General features: G+C 40.9%; 1 protein-coding gene across 1 annotated transcript; it reads left to right on the top strand.

The window, feature by feature from the left end:
* Window positions 1-5,501: 5,501 nt before the first annotated feature.
* On the top strand, window positions 5,502-18,348 carry LOC109397997 (uncharacterized protein DDB_G0271670; the record flags this gene model as incomplete). Its single annotated transcript, XM_029874701.2, is given in 3 exon segments — window positions 5,502-5,596; window positions 5,659-6,133; window positions 15,561-18,348. Coding segments are annotated over 3 exon segments (1,326 nt in total). The 3' UTR covers window positions 16,317-18,348.
* Between the last annotated feature and the right edge of the window lie 441 nt (window positions 18,349-18,789).

Raw genomic sequence — 18,789 nt, 5'->3', positions numbered from 1 at the left:
AAAATCACAAATTCCTGCAGAGCTTAGATTCCTTCAAAATTGTTCCATGGTTTTTCTTTAAAAATCGTACGAGGCGTACTATTAGAAAAGCACCTCCAGATATTGCTCTAAGAAATTCATCATAAACTTCACCTTAGCATTATTTAGAAAGTCTTCTAAGGAGTCCTTAAGAAATTCCTCTATGTATTTCTTCAGAAACTTCATCAAATATTCCCATAGGAGAACTTTCGTAGCTTTCTTACAAGGATTTTTTTTTTAGAAATTTTCCAGGGATAATGTCGAAAATTCTTCAAAGGACTTTTTTGGAAATTGATCCAGCGTTTTGCTTTATGAATTCTTGCAGGGAATTATCTGGAAATTACTGAAAAAAATGCCTTTAGGATTTTTTTGGGAATACTCCGTAGAAATTGAAGGCAGTGATTCTGTTTTATTTCTTACTTTGAGTGCAGCAGGGATTTATATGGGTACTTCTCTACGTATGTTCTCAGAATGTTCTACAGGAGTTCAGCAGAGGATACCTCTAGTAATTTATCCACGGATTTGATCAAGAATTTATTCTAAAATTTCTTCAGAAAATAATTCGCAGGATTTTTTATAAGATTTGATTTGAAATAAAGTCATGCGATTTGTCAAGGATTTTTTACTGTAATTTATACCGGTGTTTCTTAAAATATTCCTCCAGAAATTTCTTCAGAAAATCGTCCAAGAATTTCTCTAAGGATTCAGGCAGGAATTTTTTCAAGCGATTTTTAAGGATCTTCACCAAGGGGTTTCCAAGAAATTTCTTCAGGTAGGGTTTCCAAGAAATTTCTTCAGATATTGTTCAAATTTATAATTCGTACCGTCCAATCGCGATGTTGTCTTGCCTACGGAAGTTGTTGGAGAAGATGATTCTTTTTCGACTGGACAAATGGGTTGAATCGAGGGGCATGCTGTCAGATACACAATTTGGTTTCCGCAGAGGCAAAGGAACGAACGACTGTCTTGCGCTGCTTGCTTCAGAAATTCAGCTTGCCTTTGCTCAAAAGCAGCAAATGGGCTCAGTGTTTTTGGATATTAAGGGGGCCTTTGATTCAGTTTGTGTCGATGTTCTTTCCGACAAACTACACGAAAGTGGCCTTTCACCAATTATGAACAACTTTTTGTATAATTTGCTGTTTGAGAAGCAGATGAGTTTTGCTCATGGCAACTTGACAGTTTCACGAATTAGCTACATGGGTCTCCCCCAGGGTTCATGTCAACTTTTACATTAGAGACATAGATGATTGTCTCATGGAAAATTGCACGTTAAGACAGCTTGCGGATGACTGTGTTGTTTCTGTAACGAGATCAATAGCAGTTGATCTGCAAGGACCACTACATGATACTTTGGACAATTTGTCTACTTGGGCTCTCAAGCTGGGTATCGAATTCTCTCCGGAGAAAATTAAGATGGTTGTCTTTTCTATAAAACATAAACCGGCAAAGTTTCCGCTCGTTCTGATGAGTAAGACAATCACTCATAGCATGTCTTCTCAATATCTCGGCGTCTGGTTCGACTCCAAATGCACCTGGGGAAGCACATTGTGTATCTGATACAGATGTGCCAAAAGCGAATCAACTTTATGCGAACTATTACCGAAACATGGTGAGGAGCGCATCCGGAAGATCTGATCAGGCTGTACCAAACAACCATTCTGTTGGTTTTAGAATACGGTAGTTTTTGTTTTCAATCCGCGGCGAAAACACACTTGCTGAAGCTTCAACGAGTTCAGTACCATTCGGATCGCGTTAGGTTGCATGAACTTGACTCACACAATGAGTTTAGAGGTACTTGCTGGTGTACAGCCTCTAACAGACCGCTTTGCGGAGTTGTCGTTCCGGGTCCTCATCCGATGCGAGGTTATGAATCCATTGGTCATAGAAAACTTTGAAAAGCTGCTCGAACAGAATCCTCAAACTCGTTTTATGAGTGTTTACTACTGGTACATGACGCTGGAGGTAAGTCCATCTCCGGTTAACACCAATCGTGACAACTTCTCAAACTTCGACAGCTCCTCAGTGGATTATGATCTCTCTATGAAGGATGAGATCACCGGTATTCCGGAATCTTTTCGTTCCGTAGGTATTCCACAGATCTTTGCAAGTAAGTTCGGACATGTTAGCGGGGACAGTCAGTTCTTCACAGATGGTTCGAAAACAACGAAATGAAACGAAACAACGAATTTCACAGCGCCATCTATTTACATGCTTCAAAAGCCATGTTCGGTATACATTGCTGAGCTAGCGGCTATATACTACACCTTAGAGTACATTCGCACTCTTCCACCTGAGCACTACTTCATTTTTACTGACAGTCTAAGTTCTCTGGAGGCTGTTCGGTCAATGAAACGGATGAAGCACTCAGCGTACTTCCTGAATGGAGTACGCCAAGTATTGAGTGCTTTGACCAAACGCTCATACACCATCACCATAGCTTGGGTCCCTTCACATTGCTCGATTCCGGGCAATGAGAAGGCGGACTCGCTGGCTAAGGTTGGCGCTAGCGAAGGCGATATTTACGAGCGTCAAATCGCCTTCGATAATTTTTTTGCATTGGCCCTTCAGGAGACCTTGATCAGCTGGCAACACAAATGGAGAGATGGGTAGATGGTTGCACTCCATCATTCCACAGGTGGCGAAGAAGCCATGGTTCAAAGGGTTGGATTTGAGCCGCGATTTCATTCGTGTAATGTGTCGGTTGATGTCCAACCACTATATGTTGAACGCACATACCTTCCGTGTCGGACTCTCAGAAAGCAATCTCTGTGTCTGTGGCGTGGCTTACCAGGATATCGAACATGTCGTGTGGGAATGCAATGAGTATCGTGAAGTCAGATCTGAGCTGCATGAAATTCTCCGGGTCCGAGGAAAACAACAGAAACCCGTTAGAGAAGTGTTGACAGGACTTGATTTGGAATACATGAACCTGATTTACAAGTTTTTGAAACGTGTTGATGTCAGTGTTTGATGTAGTACGTTCCTTGTTTTCGTTGTCCGCCTTTTGGTTTTGTTGTTCGCCCCTGTCTGTCGTCACCCTTCTTCCGTTTGTCCTCTTCTTGTCGTTGTCTACCGATAAAGTCCTTTCTTTTTTGCTCCATTTCAGATAAGGACATTTTGCCCCATCAATGTTTTTAGTATAAGTTAGCAAATAATTTAGTTTATGACTCCTAAATCCCTCCTTCTCAATTTTATTTTTTTATCACTAACCTCTAAACAGCCGCGAGTACTTCGGCTCCCCAAACTAACATAGCATTAAGGCGGTAAATATTGTAAAATGTAAAATATATTGTAAAAAAACAACAAATGATTTCGGCTCAGTTATGCCCATGAGGCGCCCAAGCCTTCCAAATAAACGAATAAGTAAAAAAAATTGTTCAAATTTGTGCTGAGATTAGAATATTCTGGTATATTCCTTGGCAGCTGTCCATAAACCACGAGGTCAAGAATGCGCTGAAGATGAGTGAATAAACGCTCGAAACGTCGGCTATGATTAACCCTCGAGCGATCGCGCTGTTGTATTTTGAACAACACGATGAGTAAACTCGCTTTTTGTATTCAGCATTAGCGTGGTGCTGACGGTGGGGGCCAACCGCGCGAGTTACGGAAGGTTAACACCGTTGATTTATAAGGGTCTGGTCATAAATTACGCAGACTCCGAGGAGGAAGGGGGTTGGTCTACGGTACATACAAATATCGAAAATATTGTATGAACGAAAGTCAAGTACAGTGACCCCACAATTTATGAATCGGAAAAAATGACCACAGTTTATGGATCACTCCATTTGATCAACATGGTGATTCATAAATAGTGTACAAAAATTAAGGTGATTCATCGGTGTGGGGTCACTGTATCTAGGGAAGGAGGGAGTCTGAGATGGCCAAAAACGAGTCTACGTAGTTTATGGACAGCGTCTAAGTAACCCGATGGCCGAAAACGCTTCATCAATTGCTAATTATCATCAAAACAATCGCTATTCCATCCACATTGACTTCATTACTGAAACTTTGGAGATAAAAGAGCTTCTCAAATCCAGTTTGCCTATTGGTGAATCTCTAAAAATTTGATTTCGATTAGACATTCGGTTATCGAGATATCTTTTCGAAGAGTACTCTGAAGCTGAGTAACTCAACTTTTTGAAATTTTTGGCAAAGTGTATCATAGTAATTTTTCTCAGCTGCCTGTGAACCGATTTGGGTTCTCTCAGCATCAAAAAAAGCTACAACATCCTAGTAGAACCCTATTGAATTCTTTTTCGATTGGACATTTGGTTAGGTACCGAGATGATCGCGCAAGTGGTAGGTTCACAAGGCTCGAGAACGACATTTTTCCTCAGGACTGAAACACTTGGTAAACGGTTACATAATTTATTTACTAGCACTGCGGATGCAGTGGATTGGCCTACGCTGTGTTTACTACTGAATACATTTGGTGATACATAGCTATATTGTATAATAGTAATGGTATGGTTAGAGATCTGCGCCGTTGCCCGAACACGAGATATATCTCGAAGAGTGCTTGGGAGTAATACAACTTAACTTTTTGAGAGATTGTTGACAAGTGTACCATAATAATTTTCTCAGCCGTCTGTTACTGATTCGGATTCTTTTAGCATTAAATCAAAGTCAAAACACTCTTGTAGAACTCTCAGATCATATAGTAAGGGCAAGTAACAAAAATACTATTGCATGTAAGTATTTTTTTAAATTTTATTATTATATTTATTTGCTATCTTACATAAGCTACAATAAATGTGGCAAATGGATTTAGATCGATCAACCAAGGTCAATGATGCTTTTTTGCAAAATCAATTTGGTGCCAAATCCACAAGTTTTTGATGAATTACCAAAACAATAATTTCAATGAGTGTAAGAAGTGTTCTGTTCACCATAGATGGATTAAATCAGGTTCTTAAATTGGGTATACTCCTTTTTCAATTGTGCTCAATTTCAGCCTCTCTTCAAAACAATTTGGGCATGGTATTTTCGCTTGGAAGTCCAATTTCTCCAATTTCAACCATTTCATTTTTCTGTTCTCTCAAGGGTCATACATCTGCACTGGAAAAAAAACTCGGCACATTCGCTCTCCGTCGTTGTAGGTATCAGCAATATGCAATTAGCAATTAATTAACCAGGCAGTAATTAATTAATTTGTTTATGTGACTTCCATATCGAGGTTAAACAGGAAAGTTAATCAGTCGCGAATCACATTTGCATTTTTGGCCGATTGCAAATGAAGCCCAATTGAGCGTCGCCGCCGGCCGCTGGCAAACTGGCGGGCCGGTGGGTTTGCAGTATTTACGCTGCAATGCACTTGCCTCGCCGTAATTGATACCAACCACCGTCGTCGTCATCGTCGTCAACGGGAACGGGTTGCAGTCCACACTCCAAATCACGCAGTAACCAAATTTGCCACACCCACCCCTGCAAATGAGTAACAGCAAGTTAACAGAATACCCTTTCTTTCTCGGTCGCTTTTTCAGATGCTATCGGTACAGTCGCCCGGCTACGCGGGAATGGAGCGGCTCGGCGTTCCTACCCGCAGTTCAATTAGCTCACCACCTCTTAGAGATGAACGGTAAGTTGCGGGAGTGCACACGCCAAGGCTCTGGTCTAATCCAATTTTCCCTAAACTTTCAGCAGCCGACGATTACGGGCGGACTCCGGCGTGACAGCGAATGTCGCCACCAACAACTCTTACCAGCATCTTCCCAACGTGCACCATCACAGCCATCACGCGCTTCACCACCACGATCATCTATTAGTCAGCGGTAGCAGTAGTAACACTAGCAATTATATGAACAATCATAGCCATCAAGCTCAGCAGCAGCAGCAGTACCATCAAACGACGACGACGACGACGGCGAAGGCGACAACGACTTCCGGGAGTCGCCACCACAAGGATGCAAGTTCTAGTTCCAGCAGCAGCGGTAGCAGTAGCAGTAGCAGCAGTAACTATGGCAAACCCGTTCACCATCAGAGTGCCAGCAGTTTCTACGGTGGTAACAACAACACCACCTTGTGCAGCACCAGCGTTAGTCGGTGTCCGCACCATGTGGCCCTGCCGGACGGGGAACGGGGGCCGGACCGGGATCTGCAGACGCGATCGTGTCAGGTGAGTCAGGGTCGGGTAGGGAAATGTTATACTTTTTCTGTCGGCGACGGTTTTAGCTGAGAAAGATTAACTTTCACATACCCGACCCCCAACATCTCATTTTCAAAATGCTGGCATTTCGTCAATTTTCATCCGATTTTTTTAAAGTTGCCTTCAATCGATCATAAATTGGTGCAAGTTTATTACAACCAAGAGGCCATGCAATATCAGGAACCATTCCGGAGATATTCCAGCCAGATTGTACTGGGGTCAGGGAGGGTACCGAAATGGCTAAAAATGATTATTTCGTGTGTTATTGTGTTTAAACCATTGATTTTCAGCGAAATTTTGATTGCGAAAAATAAAACACAACTGCGATAACCAGATTTGAATAAGTTGACTCATCTGGATCACCGTGACAGGGTCCGCGGGGGCTTCATTGGGGACACTTCTGGTTTTCATCCAAAACATGTCGTGCGACATATCAAACTTCATGATTTCGAATGACTGAGTCAGAAACGATACCCTGAAGTATGTATCAACTAATATGGTCACCCCGGAACATCTAGCATAGGTTCCACGGGGACATTTCTGGATTGCAACCAAAACATGCCGTGCGACATATCAAACTTAATGATTTTGAGAGAATGGGGCAGAAAAAAATGACTGAAGTATGTAGCAACCAATGTTGCCGCTCTGTTTTAGCCATTTGGCAAAACAGACACCTCTCCCACTCCCTGACCCCAGTACAATCCGGAATATCTCCGCAATGGTTCTGGATATTACATGGCCATTTGAGTGTAATAAACTTTCATCAATTTATGATCGATTGAGGGCGACTTCAAAAAATTCGGATGAAAATTGATGAAATGTCAGAATTTTGAAAATGAGTTGTCGGGGGTCGGGTATGTGAAGGTTAAGGAAAAGTTGTTGACTGCAGGTCGATTTCAGATAGATCTTGACACGAAGATTGTGCAGAAAATCCAGGAAGTATGTATTTGCAATGTCGGAGAAAACTTCATAAAAGTATTTCTTGAGGAAATTCTAGTAGAAATTTATGTTGGAGCTTCTGATAGATTTCCTGGAAGAACGTCTAATGAGATATCGAAAAAGATTTTTATGATACTTTAACTTCGTGTGGTTTTGGTTTTGAGTTGGGCTTCAAAAGGATTAGGATCTAAATATCTGCTAGAAATGTCTAACAAGTTTTAGACCAAAATATTCCAAGATGTCGACTACTCTTTGCTTAAGGATCCCCCAAGAAGCATCGCCAACTCATTGTAAAATAGAAGACCTACAAGCCAGTCACCTTTTGTTCGGTCGTATCGACCCTTTTCTCCTGGAATGCTTTCGAAATCAAATTTGGAATGCAGAATCAACATGTTTCTCTCGGAAAGCTCACTTGATTGAACCGGAGGATTTTGTTAGCTAATAGACGAAGAACAAAGGAACGGTACCACTTGAAAGATGCTGAGATCTCGAAAGGTCATGTCAGCTTCATTGAACCTGAAAACGTTTATGCATTGCACTAGTAACTAAACTTTAGAATGGAACCCCAATAAATAAATCACACTGCACCAGTACGGCTTCGTTGGGGAAGGCCCCCTGGGTTTCGCTATTAATTTTACCAGTGTCAGAATTAATTTTTCCCCTCTGTTTACCAGCTTTTAAATATAGGCCCACTCTTATTTTCTATTATCGCGTAGCAGAATCCGCATAGCTTGTGTTTGTCGGCAATACTTACATTGAAAAACCTACGGAATGGAGTACCTCTGCAAAGCAGGTCACCATGTTTAAAAATAGCCAAGGACTGCATCGCTGGTGCTGGCTGCAACACCAGCACCACCGTCGTCATTCAACTACTTAACTCGGAAAAAGGGCCATCTGCTGCAACTAGACTAAGTAGGCAGCAAAGGTACCCATGCGATGTGCCTAGCAACCAGGCTGGAAAATGGGGTGACTTTTCTAGTCCACAGAAACGGCAGAAGAATATACCTAGGTACCTACGCCCCAAGAGGGTGCTTTGCTTTGTTTTGCTCTCGTGTGCCGTATGTATGTGGAAAATGCATGCAGTAGCTCAGCAGTTCCCGAACTACTTGGTTTTCGCGGTGCTCTAGCGTGATGAAATACTTCAACATATATTCAATGTGCTACACTAGTTTACAAAATAAAACGAAAGTCGTGAACTTCTGTCAACGACCAAAATTTTTGGAGCACAATTTAGTGCTGATTTCGAAACCGACCTTCAAAATTTTTTAAGTAGAACAGTTTTTGAGTTTTAGCTCAATATCGAGTTTTACAACTTTTTAAAATATGTAATTTACTAAAATTCAAATATATTGCGTTTTGTTCAACCAATTTTAAATCTTTTTCCATAAATCAAAAGTTTAATACAATACTATTCGATCATCTGAATACAGGTGTTGCGTCAGATTGATGAAATTCAATATATTGACGTATTTTAGGGACAACATCTTTAAATTTAAGCAAAATTCCCAATAATTTTTGAGGAAATGTATTTTTTTCAATAAGAAAAAAACCAATTTAAAAATTCTTTCTCGACGATTATTTGACATATCTTATGTAGGCAAGTTACAGTAAAAATTTCAGCTCAATCGGAGTATTAATTACGGAGAATGAGATGTTTGAAGTGAGCGACTTTGCTTAAAAATAGAATAAAAATCGATTTCAAATCATCAACCTTCTATGGAAAGTCGAAAAAATTACCGCTCTACTGTAATTTTTTTCCTTCACGTTTTCGAACTCAGGGCATGATTCTACACCAAAAATGATCATCAGCTTACCGAGTTCAAAAATGCTGTAAACTAGTGCTATCAAAGATTCTTCTTTTTAACTGAATTCTGATAAAAAATCATTCCAATTTTCAGCCGGAAGCTATATATGATTTTCATCCATATCGAAAGATTTTGAAATTTGTGTGAAATTTCCTTTGTTTATTTTCGAAAATATATCGTACCAAAAAATGTTTTGAAACCACTGCAAAAGCTTACTGATGCAACGAGGTAGACTACAATACTTGCTCCTAGTACTGGATTGATGTGGACTGTACTATGTCTCGATTTTTACTGTAATCCATTTCCGATTTAGTAATGTAGATCTATAGATGTCCTTTTTCAATTTTTATGTAACGTAAAAAATCCATAATGGTAGTTTAACTGTTCGGTAATCATTCGGTTCATTGGCTTACAAGCTTAATCATCTCAATCACCGGACTATTCGAGACAATGCTGTGTCTACCTATCACTTTGCATGCCTCTTGCCTCCAACAACTCACGCTACCATCAACAACGAAGGCTGCTTTTTGTTGAACAGCAACATCCTTTCTACGTAGAATATGAAAACCATCATTATTGTTTCGTGGTGGTGGTGGTGGCGGGCCTTGGACCCCTTGGTAACTGTTTCAGTTATCCTGCTGCACGTACCTATTTCAGTGTCTGATGCAAAGTATAATCAAGCTTAAGCTTTCCATGCTGCTGTACTGTTTTACTTACTGATACTGGGAGGTGAGCATGAAAATTGTGCTTTTGAAAAGAAAATCATGGGGTGATGGATCTAGGTCAGTGCAGTTGGTTTATTTCCACCACAGAGATGGGCTATTCTGGTAGTTGAACGATACTAAATGAATCTGTTTAAGATGCTACCCTGTAACGTTATATGTAGCTGTAACGTTATATAACGCTCTACTTTAATTATGTACAATCTTGACCTTTTTAGCATTAGTCTTTGCTTTTGACTACTTTTCTGAAGAAATTGCCATAAAATTACTTTTCTTATGTCCGTTTCTCGATCTGTTTTTGTGGCTCCGAAGCTTGAAGAAATAGAAGCGCCCGTCAAGCGAATTGGGAGTCGCGAGTTCGAATCTCATCGGAGTACGTGGATTTCTTTTCATAATTCAAATCTCAAGTTGATCATCGAACACATGTTTCTGTTGTGTATATGGATGTCAAGCATTTTCAATAGTGTACTTTTCTTAATTAATTTCCTCTGAGTTTATTTTGTGGTTACTTTAAGAACTTAAAGAGTTCTGCCGAAAACATGATTTTGATATACAAACTCACTGATAAATGGTAAATAGATTTTTTTTTTGCTAAACCCTTAAAGACCTTTAAGCAACTTCGACCAAATTGGGAGTTTGGGAGTTTATCCAGAAATTCCTCCGTGAAATGATCCAAAAACTTCTAAACTTTTTCAAAATTTATTGGAAACTTCTAGCTAAAGATATAATTGAGCCTCTTTCATACAATCAACACTGCTTCCAAAGGCCCAATTTCGTAATCGAAATTATGTTGACACTGAAAAATTTATTTTAGAGAGATAGTGTCTTCGAATAAGTTGTTTGATATAACGGAGCTCATATTTTGAAACTAAGTGATTAACCCTTCTAGAAGTGAGATAGAATGTTTTTGAAGCGAAGAAAACTTGCCGAACAACTTTTTACTGTATCTGCTCAATTTTTAGAAATATGGGCCATCATTTGTGAACGACCCCTCAAAATCAGTTTATTTGTTCAAACTTTTCCAAACAAAATTTAAGAATTTTCAAGTGTTCTACAAAATTATTTACTATGACAAATTACGTGTTTCTTCTCATAACGACAACATTTTAACTCTGATGTTTAAACAATTTATGTTAAAAAATTTGTGAATTAATCACAATAGTGATACTTTCAAAAGAAGGGCTCTAGCATACCAAGCCAATTCTTCAAATACACAAACCTTCTAAAATCAGTTTTTCTGGTACAAAATGATTACGATCACGAAATTGGGCCTTTTGAAACAGTGTGGAAACCTTGGAAATACCCTCAAAACTACAGTTATGTGTCTGTCCCTTACTAAATACACCCTGTCATCCATTTCACGCCCACTCCCAACCTGAGTGGGCTTTCAAAATGGTACTTGGTTATTCTTCACTTCATTTCTTTCATTTTTTCAGGAATTTTCCCATAGTCTACCTGCAAGAGGTCTGACTGAAATTATTGCATTAGCTTTGATAAAATTCATTTAGAAGTTCACAGTGAAAAGTTGCGAACACTTTGACTTCTACTTCTTCCGGGAATTTTACATTTTTTTTTATTTAGTTTTTATTAATGTGTATTTTAATTTAAATGCTAATTCTACACTCAGGAATTTTACATAAATCATCCACCTCAGAAGTTTTCAGATCGTGCGGTGCACCGCAAAGTCTTGTCAAGTGCACTGCGACACTTCTAAAAATGTTACTTCCATTTCCAAATTTTTATTAGTGGGCTTCGTGGCCATGCGGCTAGAGGCGTCAGTCATCTAGGCGTTTCGTAAGCGTCGGAGTGTGGGTTCGATTCCCGCTCCAGTCTGGGAAAACTTTCCGTCAATCGGAAAATTCTCCACCGGGCCACTGGGTGTTATGTATGTTGTCCGTTGTCTAATGTTAGTGCTTGTTCAGTCTGTACAACCCTTGGTTGAAGACGGTGTAGTGTCTTTAAAAAAAAATATAAACTCTCCGGTAGTAAACACATCAAATGCACTAGAACCTCTTTTTATGCACATGGCTGGGTCTGCATACATTGAAAATGTGCATAAATTTTAAAAAAAAGCATAAAAAGAGAGAAATTTATGCATAAACTAAGTTTGGACTTTAATGAAGGAATTTAGTTCGCGAGAATAGGTTTTGCTCCTGGGCATTTAAGGTGAGGTTAAGGGAGTATAAAGAAAGTTCTCAGAGAGTTCAGAAAAGGGAGTTCCAAGGGACTCCAGAGGCGTTTTATAAGGGGTTGATTCTGGGGATTTGAGGAGCCTTTCAAGAGCGTTCTGCCATTTGTTGGCGTTTCAGGGACATTTCAAGGGGCTTTAAGGGCAATTCAAGAGATCTCAGAAGCCTTTAAAGGACGTTGCGTGGGGTTTGAGGTTCAAGGTATTTCAGAGTCATTTAAGAGAGTTTCAGGGTGTTTCAGGAACATTTTATGGGCGTTTCTAGAGGTTTCAGGGGCGTTTGATAGCATTTCAAAGCGTTTCAATGGGTTTCCAGGTCCGTTTCAGGGGATTTATGAACCCTATTAAAGGTGTCCAAAGGGGTTTCAGAGGCATTTCAAATTGATGATGATGATTTCAAGGGCGTTTAAATTGGATTACGGAGGTTTCAGGGACGTTTCGAGGTATTTTAGGTGAGGGTCGTAACAGGGGGTTTTAAGAACACCGTTAATTCGAGGGGATCTCAGGGGTGTTTCAAAATGCTCTGAAACTTCCTGAAATGTCTCCAAGATCCCCCTGAAACCCCTTTGGACCCCATGTAACGCACCTGATGCGGTTCTAATCCCCCGAAAACTCCTTCGTAATGCTTCTGAATCTCGCCGAAAATGTTCTGAAACTCCCTGAAATGTCTCCAAAATCCCCATTTATTGCTAAAGTTCAGGAAGGAATCCCGTGGAAACTGGCGGTCCGGATTCCAAATAAAACTTCTCATGACGGAATTCTTTTAGAAGAAGATCTGTAACAAACATTCTGTAATTATTCTGGATGTTTTCCAGCGTCTTCGAAGAAATTTCTTCGTCCTTCTGCATAAGCTATGCCTGATTTTCGAACAAATGTTCATTTTAAAGCTCCACAAGAAACTCCTACAGGATTCTCCAGTTATTTCTTCCCATAATTTTAAAAAGATTCCTTTCGAAATGCGTGTTTTTTTTAATAAAGACTTATAGTCAAAATGTTGGAAAAACTTACAGAAGAAGATTCATAAAATATTCACTGATTTGGGTATTACAACTTGGGTTTTCGGTTTGAAAATCGACGGTGGATGCAATTCGAACTATCTTTGAGAAGGCGGAGAAGATATCCTTGCAAAATATAAAAGAGACCGCCACTACGACGTGGTAACGATAGACGTTAAATGCGTTTAACAGCGCCGGTTGGGAAACTGACTGTCGCCGTAGCCCTGCATAAAATAGGGGTCCCCGATTATTTGTGTAAAACTCTAACTACTTCCAGAATAAGGTCCTGGTGAACAAGTGCAACGCAGGTCGGAGATCGTTGAGAGTGACAGCAAGTGTTCCACAGGGGGTCAATACTCGGCCCAACGCTCTGGAACCCAATGTACAACGATCTGCTAACACTGGAACTTCCGACAGGCGTCATTATCGTGGGGTTCGTAAACAACGTTGTCTTAGCAGTATCTGTCCGTGTACCTGGCGGCTTAGAATGGCACTAGGGACCCCCAGTTCCGGGGTTGAAAGTCCACCAAACAGGGGACCCCAATCCAAGGTGTCAGGCGTACCGTGTTGATGGTTGAGGAGGTTTAAAACATGCTCGATCTTTAACGGAGCCCGTATCGTGGGTAGATCATATTTTCTTGTTGCGTAACGGTGAAAGATCTACCAAACCGAACCCTAGTGACACCCGGTTTGTCAAGCTGGGGTAATGTGTTTTGGTAATAAGGATTCATGGTACAAAGTCCTTGTTACTGCTAATGTTGACAGTTTCCAAAATTGCATTTATTCTGGCTTGCTGGTAAATAAAGACTTGAACTTTGCCTACACGAGACTACACTCGATGTTAGGAAATTAACATGCCTTGCGTAACTAATTGCGTACTAACCTATTAAGGGCTGATAAGAGAGCGCCCATACATGACGTAGCATTTTTGCCGATTTTTTATCTCCCTCCCCCTAAAAAGCAACGTCATTTATAGATGCTCTTTAAGCACTGGGGATAGTTTTACAACTGACCTAAAGTCCCGGGTTTTTCTTTGTTGTCTTGGGCCAAATGCGACCAGAAGCTGGACCCACCGACTGATTTCAAACGTGTCAGCGTGGGTGAACAGGAAGCATGGAGAGCTGAACTTCCATCCATCTGACACAGTTTATGCCCAGGCACGGCTGTTTCCGGAAGTATCTGTTATGGTTTGGTCACGCGGCATCCCCTCATTGCTCGAAGTGTGTGAATGTGGATGGAACAGCGGAGCACGTCGTTTTTGGTTCGCAGGGATGCGTAGGGATATGCGCGGCGTGACAGCCGACAATTTTGTCGAAGAGATGTACCGTGATGAAGGCATGTGGAACGGTGTCAATAGTGCAGTAACGAGAATAATGTCCGAGCTGCTAGTGGAAGTGCCGCGAAGATCAGAGGGCATGGAGTTGTGATCGGAATATGCTCGCCCGAATGCCCGAGTCGTCCGAAACGTGGCACCGGAGTTTGGACGTCGGGGCACCTGTGAACCGGAACTGGAGGTCAGTCTCCAACCGGATCCACAGGACAGACTTCGGCACCGATCCAGGAAACAACGGTTTCGGAAGATGTCCCACTGCCGGGGCAATTTCCAAATCTTAAAAAATGACGGATTTAATATGAAAATGTTCCTTGAGATGATTTTCGAAACCCCTAATGCCAAAAACGCAGTAGGCAGGTAGTATTGTGGATTTAGCACTAAGTTAGTCCACAATACGACGTATGCCGGGACAGCTCCAATTCGTAATTCAATTCGCCAGAGCAGGTTTGGTTCCAGAGGGTCTGAGATGGGACCTAGGGGATTTCCAGGAGTTTCAGGGGAGCCCAAAAAAAGGGTGTTTTAGAGACGTACTAGGAATTAGGAATTAGAGCTCCAGAGAAAATAATAGAGTGATTTAGCTAGTTTCAGGGGCTTCCATGAAAGATTTTAGTAGCGTTTCACAGGGTCACATTGAGGTTCTAGATTTTTTTTTGTGTTCCAGGGTCGTTCGGGGTACTAATACCTCTTAAAAATGCCCAAAAAGCCCCCTGAAACTCCTCGAGTACCTCATGAAACCTCGTCAAGATGCATGAAACATCTAAAAAAACAAAAAGGATAATGAAAACCCATTATTGAAACCACATTAACCATACTTTAAACTACATTAGACCACCTGAGTTCCCCTAATGGAATGTTCTTGAAACCCTCCCAAACTCGACTCTGAAACATTTATTCTTTGTGAATCCCTCTAATTCATTTTTGAAACCTCCCAAAACGCCATGAAACTCCTTGGGACCCCTGAAGCGCCGAAACTATTTTAAGGTGCCCTTGGCGACCTTGCTAGGTTGTTTTTTGCCGGACACAAAACGATCAATGCGGTTTCTGAATACTTATACGGCATTACAACACTCCACATTTTCCTACATACACCAAACCTTCTCGCAAGGCTATCTCTGAACGCTCCCAACAGAATTCAACGCAGAAGTCTTGAACGGATGCTGGCTACACAATTTCATCGTTCAGTGTATGGCTATAACGAACCAATGTCCTCTATTATAAGTGCCTTTAATAATGTAGCCTATTTGTTCGAATTTGGAATGTCTTCAACGCTGTTCAGAAGCCACGTCAAACGTTCAATGCACCCAAATAATGTTTAAATTAGTATAAGTAACATTCATTAAGACTTATGTCAGATGGATTAATAACAAATGAATAAATAAATAAACTAACTCGCAATTTGCTTTCCTTCCTTACAGGACTCGGAGATCCCCCGGACGTACGTTAAGGCCCCGCCTAACAAAACGGTACGGGACGTTCCGGCCCACTACCAGTCCGGTGCGTCGTCAACGTCGTCGTCGATGAGCAATCTCAACAGTCACCTCCGAGGCGGAGCGAGTGGTTCTGGTGCTGCGATGAGCCACTCGCTCAGCGGGGGTGCCGTCGGTATGGATAGCCGAGCCACAGTCAATAATAGTCTTTCGGCGCTCGGTTCATCCGGTAGCAACGTCGCTGGCAGTAACAATGCCAGCAACACCACCACCACCAAACCCAAGTCGGTCAATCTGAAAGACTTCCTGCGAACTATCACAGGTAACAAATCAACAAAAACAACTAGTGGTATTAGCATTAGCAATAGTAATAACAATAATATTAACGGAACTGTAAGTAGCAACGCTAGCTGTAATAATAACAATTATCGGAACAATCCCTACGGGAACGGAAGCTTGGTCGGTTCGAGTGGAAGTCGGAGTGGGTTGAGTTCGTCCAACAGTGCGAATCACGTAGCAGTAAGTGGAATACATAATCATAATCATCACTACCGGCAATCGATAGCGTCGTCGGTTCAGCAGAGGCAGCATCATCATCATCAGCATCATCAGTCGCCGTCGCAGAGCGGACTGTCCTCATCAGTTCCGAATGCCTCCTCGGGGTCCTCGCTAGGCGGCGGTAGCAATACGCCAATGTCCCTGTCCGCAAGTCCCAGTCCGGACACGAGCTCTCACTACATGTGACCGGAAGGCCGCTCGCCGCAGGATAGTTGAAATGTTGACGCGGGTCATCCGGACGATCTGTTTCCTTTTTTATTCGTAAAGCTAGCTAATCGATGTCGTGATAATATATGTGATTCAGAGTATGAGGATGGGCATGGGCAGGGAAGGAGCGAGGGCACCGCCACCACGGCTGGCGCTAAGACTGATGAGGTCGCACTGCGAAGTTCATATTCTGCATCATGCGACAGGTGCAGCGGACTTCCTCCGAGAGCAGGTCCGAACAGAAGACCACCTCCGGCAGTAGTGGTGGCCGGTGATGATGCTACCCGTCGCTGCACCGTCGCTGGCGCCGGTTGCCATGTGATGGAACTCGAGGTCGATGACAGGTTGTAATTGAGGAGTCAAAAAGAGTTCACGCTTATCAGTCAGTGGGGGCGGTAGGGGTAGGATGCGGAAAACATTTTGACCCAAAGTTGAGCGATTCCATTTGAATTCGAATGTCGATTTTTTAATTGGATTTTTGCAAAATCATTCTTTTTGTAAATATAACTCACCGGTTTGCCATTTTGACTCTATCCTTACTTTTAAGAAAAGCCTAAGATTGATTCCTTGAAAATTTCAATTTATTTGATGTCTTCGGCAATGTTTTGGTAATTATATGTGGAAAAAATAAGCACTGCAAAAATGAAAAAGTAAATTAAAAATTATTCAAAACAAATCTCAACAATCCTTCTCCGAAAAAGGACTAGAGTTAAATTGACAAACCGGTTATGCAGCCTGTCTGTAATGAACGAGAGGTCGAAAAAAAACATTCTAGCGAGTATGTTTGACAATGATCTGTCAATAAATGGCTCATGGGCCAATTTGTTTGAAACATCCTACGACAGAAGCTCAACCACAACGATTTCATAATTCAAAGAAATTTTAGATTACCAAATTGAAAACGCTTTCACGGCATTTCCCAAAAATTTTCTAAGTCACCATAGCAGGTTCGGACGCCTATACTGAGGAAAGATTTCCAATCTAAAAATGAAAACAAAATGCTTTCAAAATGCCAATTTTTTTGTCGCAAATCGGAAAACCAATCAAGTACAAATGTCATCTCTCGTATTCGTAGTAGGCTTCGGACAAACGATCTCACTGCGATTTTATTACCACATAGCTAGAAATAAATTATTTTCTATTTCGCTTGGAGAATTCAATCAAATCTGCACCTCCACCAGTAGGAAACCGACCATTTTTCGCAAGAGCAAATTGTAAAACAGGAAAATAAGAATAGACACTTCCAGTATAAATGAGTTGTACATTTTATTTTGTTCGTGTGTAGCCTAGAAATCCACGCAGTCCCCGAAAATCCCCGACTTTTAAAGGTAAATATATTTTTACAGTAGCGCGTAAGAAAGTGAACAGAACTAAAGTAAAGAATTATCAAATCCATGTGCAAGACTACCATTTAGTAAAGAGTGCAACCAAAACGACGAATGAGTAACTATCAATAACGGAAGGGTTGAAAAGCGAATAATGTAATAGACACTGCAGTTTAGAAAACATGAAAATAAAGTGGAAAATGACAGCCGTTTCGTCCTTCGACTCGTTGAAGGACGAAAATCAAAAATACTAGTGAAATTTTATTATTTGTTAAGTTAAATTATTTAATTCTAAATCAATTGTATTGGCTGGAAAAGAGCTAGATACTCGTAAATAGTCCTAACAGAGAAAACAAGCTAGTACATTGATGAACAAATTAACCAACAACAGAAGAAGTAACAATTCGCTTCTTGATAAATCCAGTTAATGCAAAATACTAAAATACATAGTAACACAAAAAGGAATGGAAATAGCTCAAGTACTACCGAAACACAATAATTATGTAATGCACACAGATAATAAAATATTAAAAATACACTCACACACTTACTGGAAACGGAAAACAGGCAGACCCACACAGCAACAACCATACATGCTACAAAACTACGCGTAAACAATAAAACAGTGTACCACAAAGCAAAACAAAATTAAACGGAAAGCTTTTTTGTCAATAGCAGCAGCAAACAATAAACTACAACTTTTACTATTAAAAAAACTACATTACATATTTACTACAGAAACTACTACTACGGAAAAGCAGAATAGAACCACAGCAAACAAACAAAACTACTCCAAGCAAACAGGCAAACAAACTACATCCACACCCACACTCACAAACACACTACTATACCACTTACATAGATCACATGGCTGGGAATGTGTAATATTTCTATTTAAACAATGGGGAATCATCGGCGGGAGCGAGTGAACAATGGGAAGGAGTGAGCGTAATAGTTTTAACAAGTAGGCCAAGAAATCATGTAAACTAGAAAAAAGCTGAGAGGAGAGGATTTAAGTTTAGCAAAACGAAAAAAGTGAGCGGAAGCGAGAAAGCGAGAAGAGAGCGCGAATGTGCTAAAAAGGGAGAGAACGAATGCACCTGCTGTTTTCTTTCCACTTCTAGCAC

The sequence above is a fragment of the Aedes albopictus genome, chromosome 2 (assembly GCF_035046485.1).
Source record: "Aedes albopictus strain Foshan chromosome 2, AalbF5, whole genome shotgun sequence".
Lineage (NCBI taxonomy): Eukaryota > Metazoa > Arthropoda > Insecta > Diptera > Culicidae > Aedes > Aedes albopictus.
Note: the sequence above shows the minus strand (reverse complement) of the source record. Positions and strands in the feature narration are given on the sequence as shown.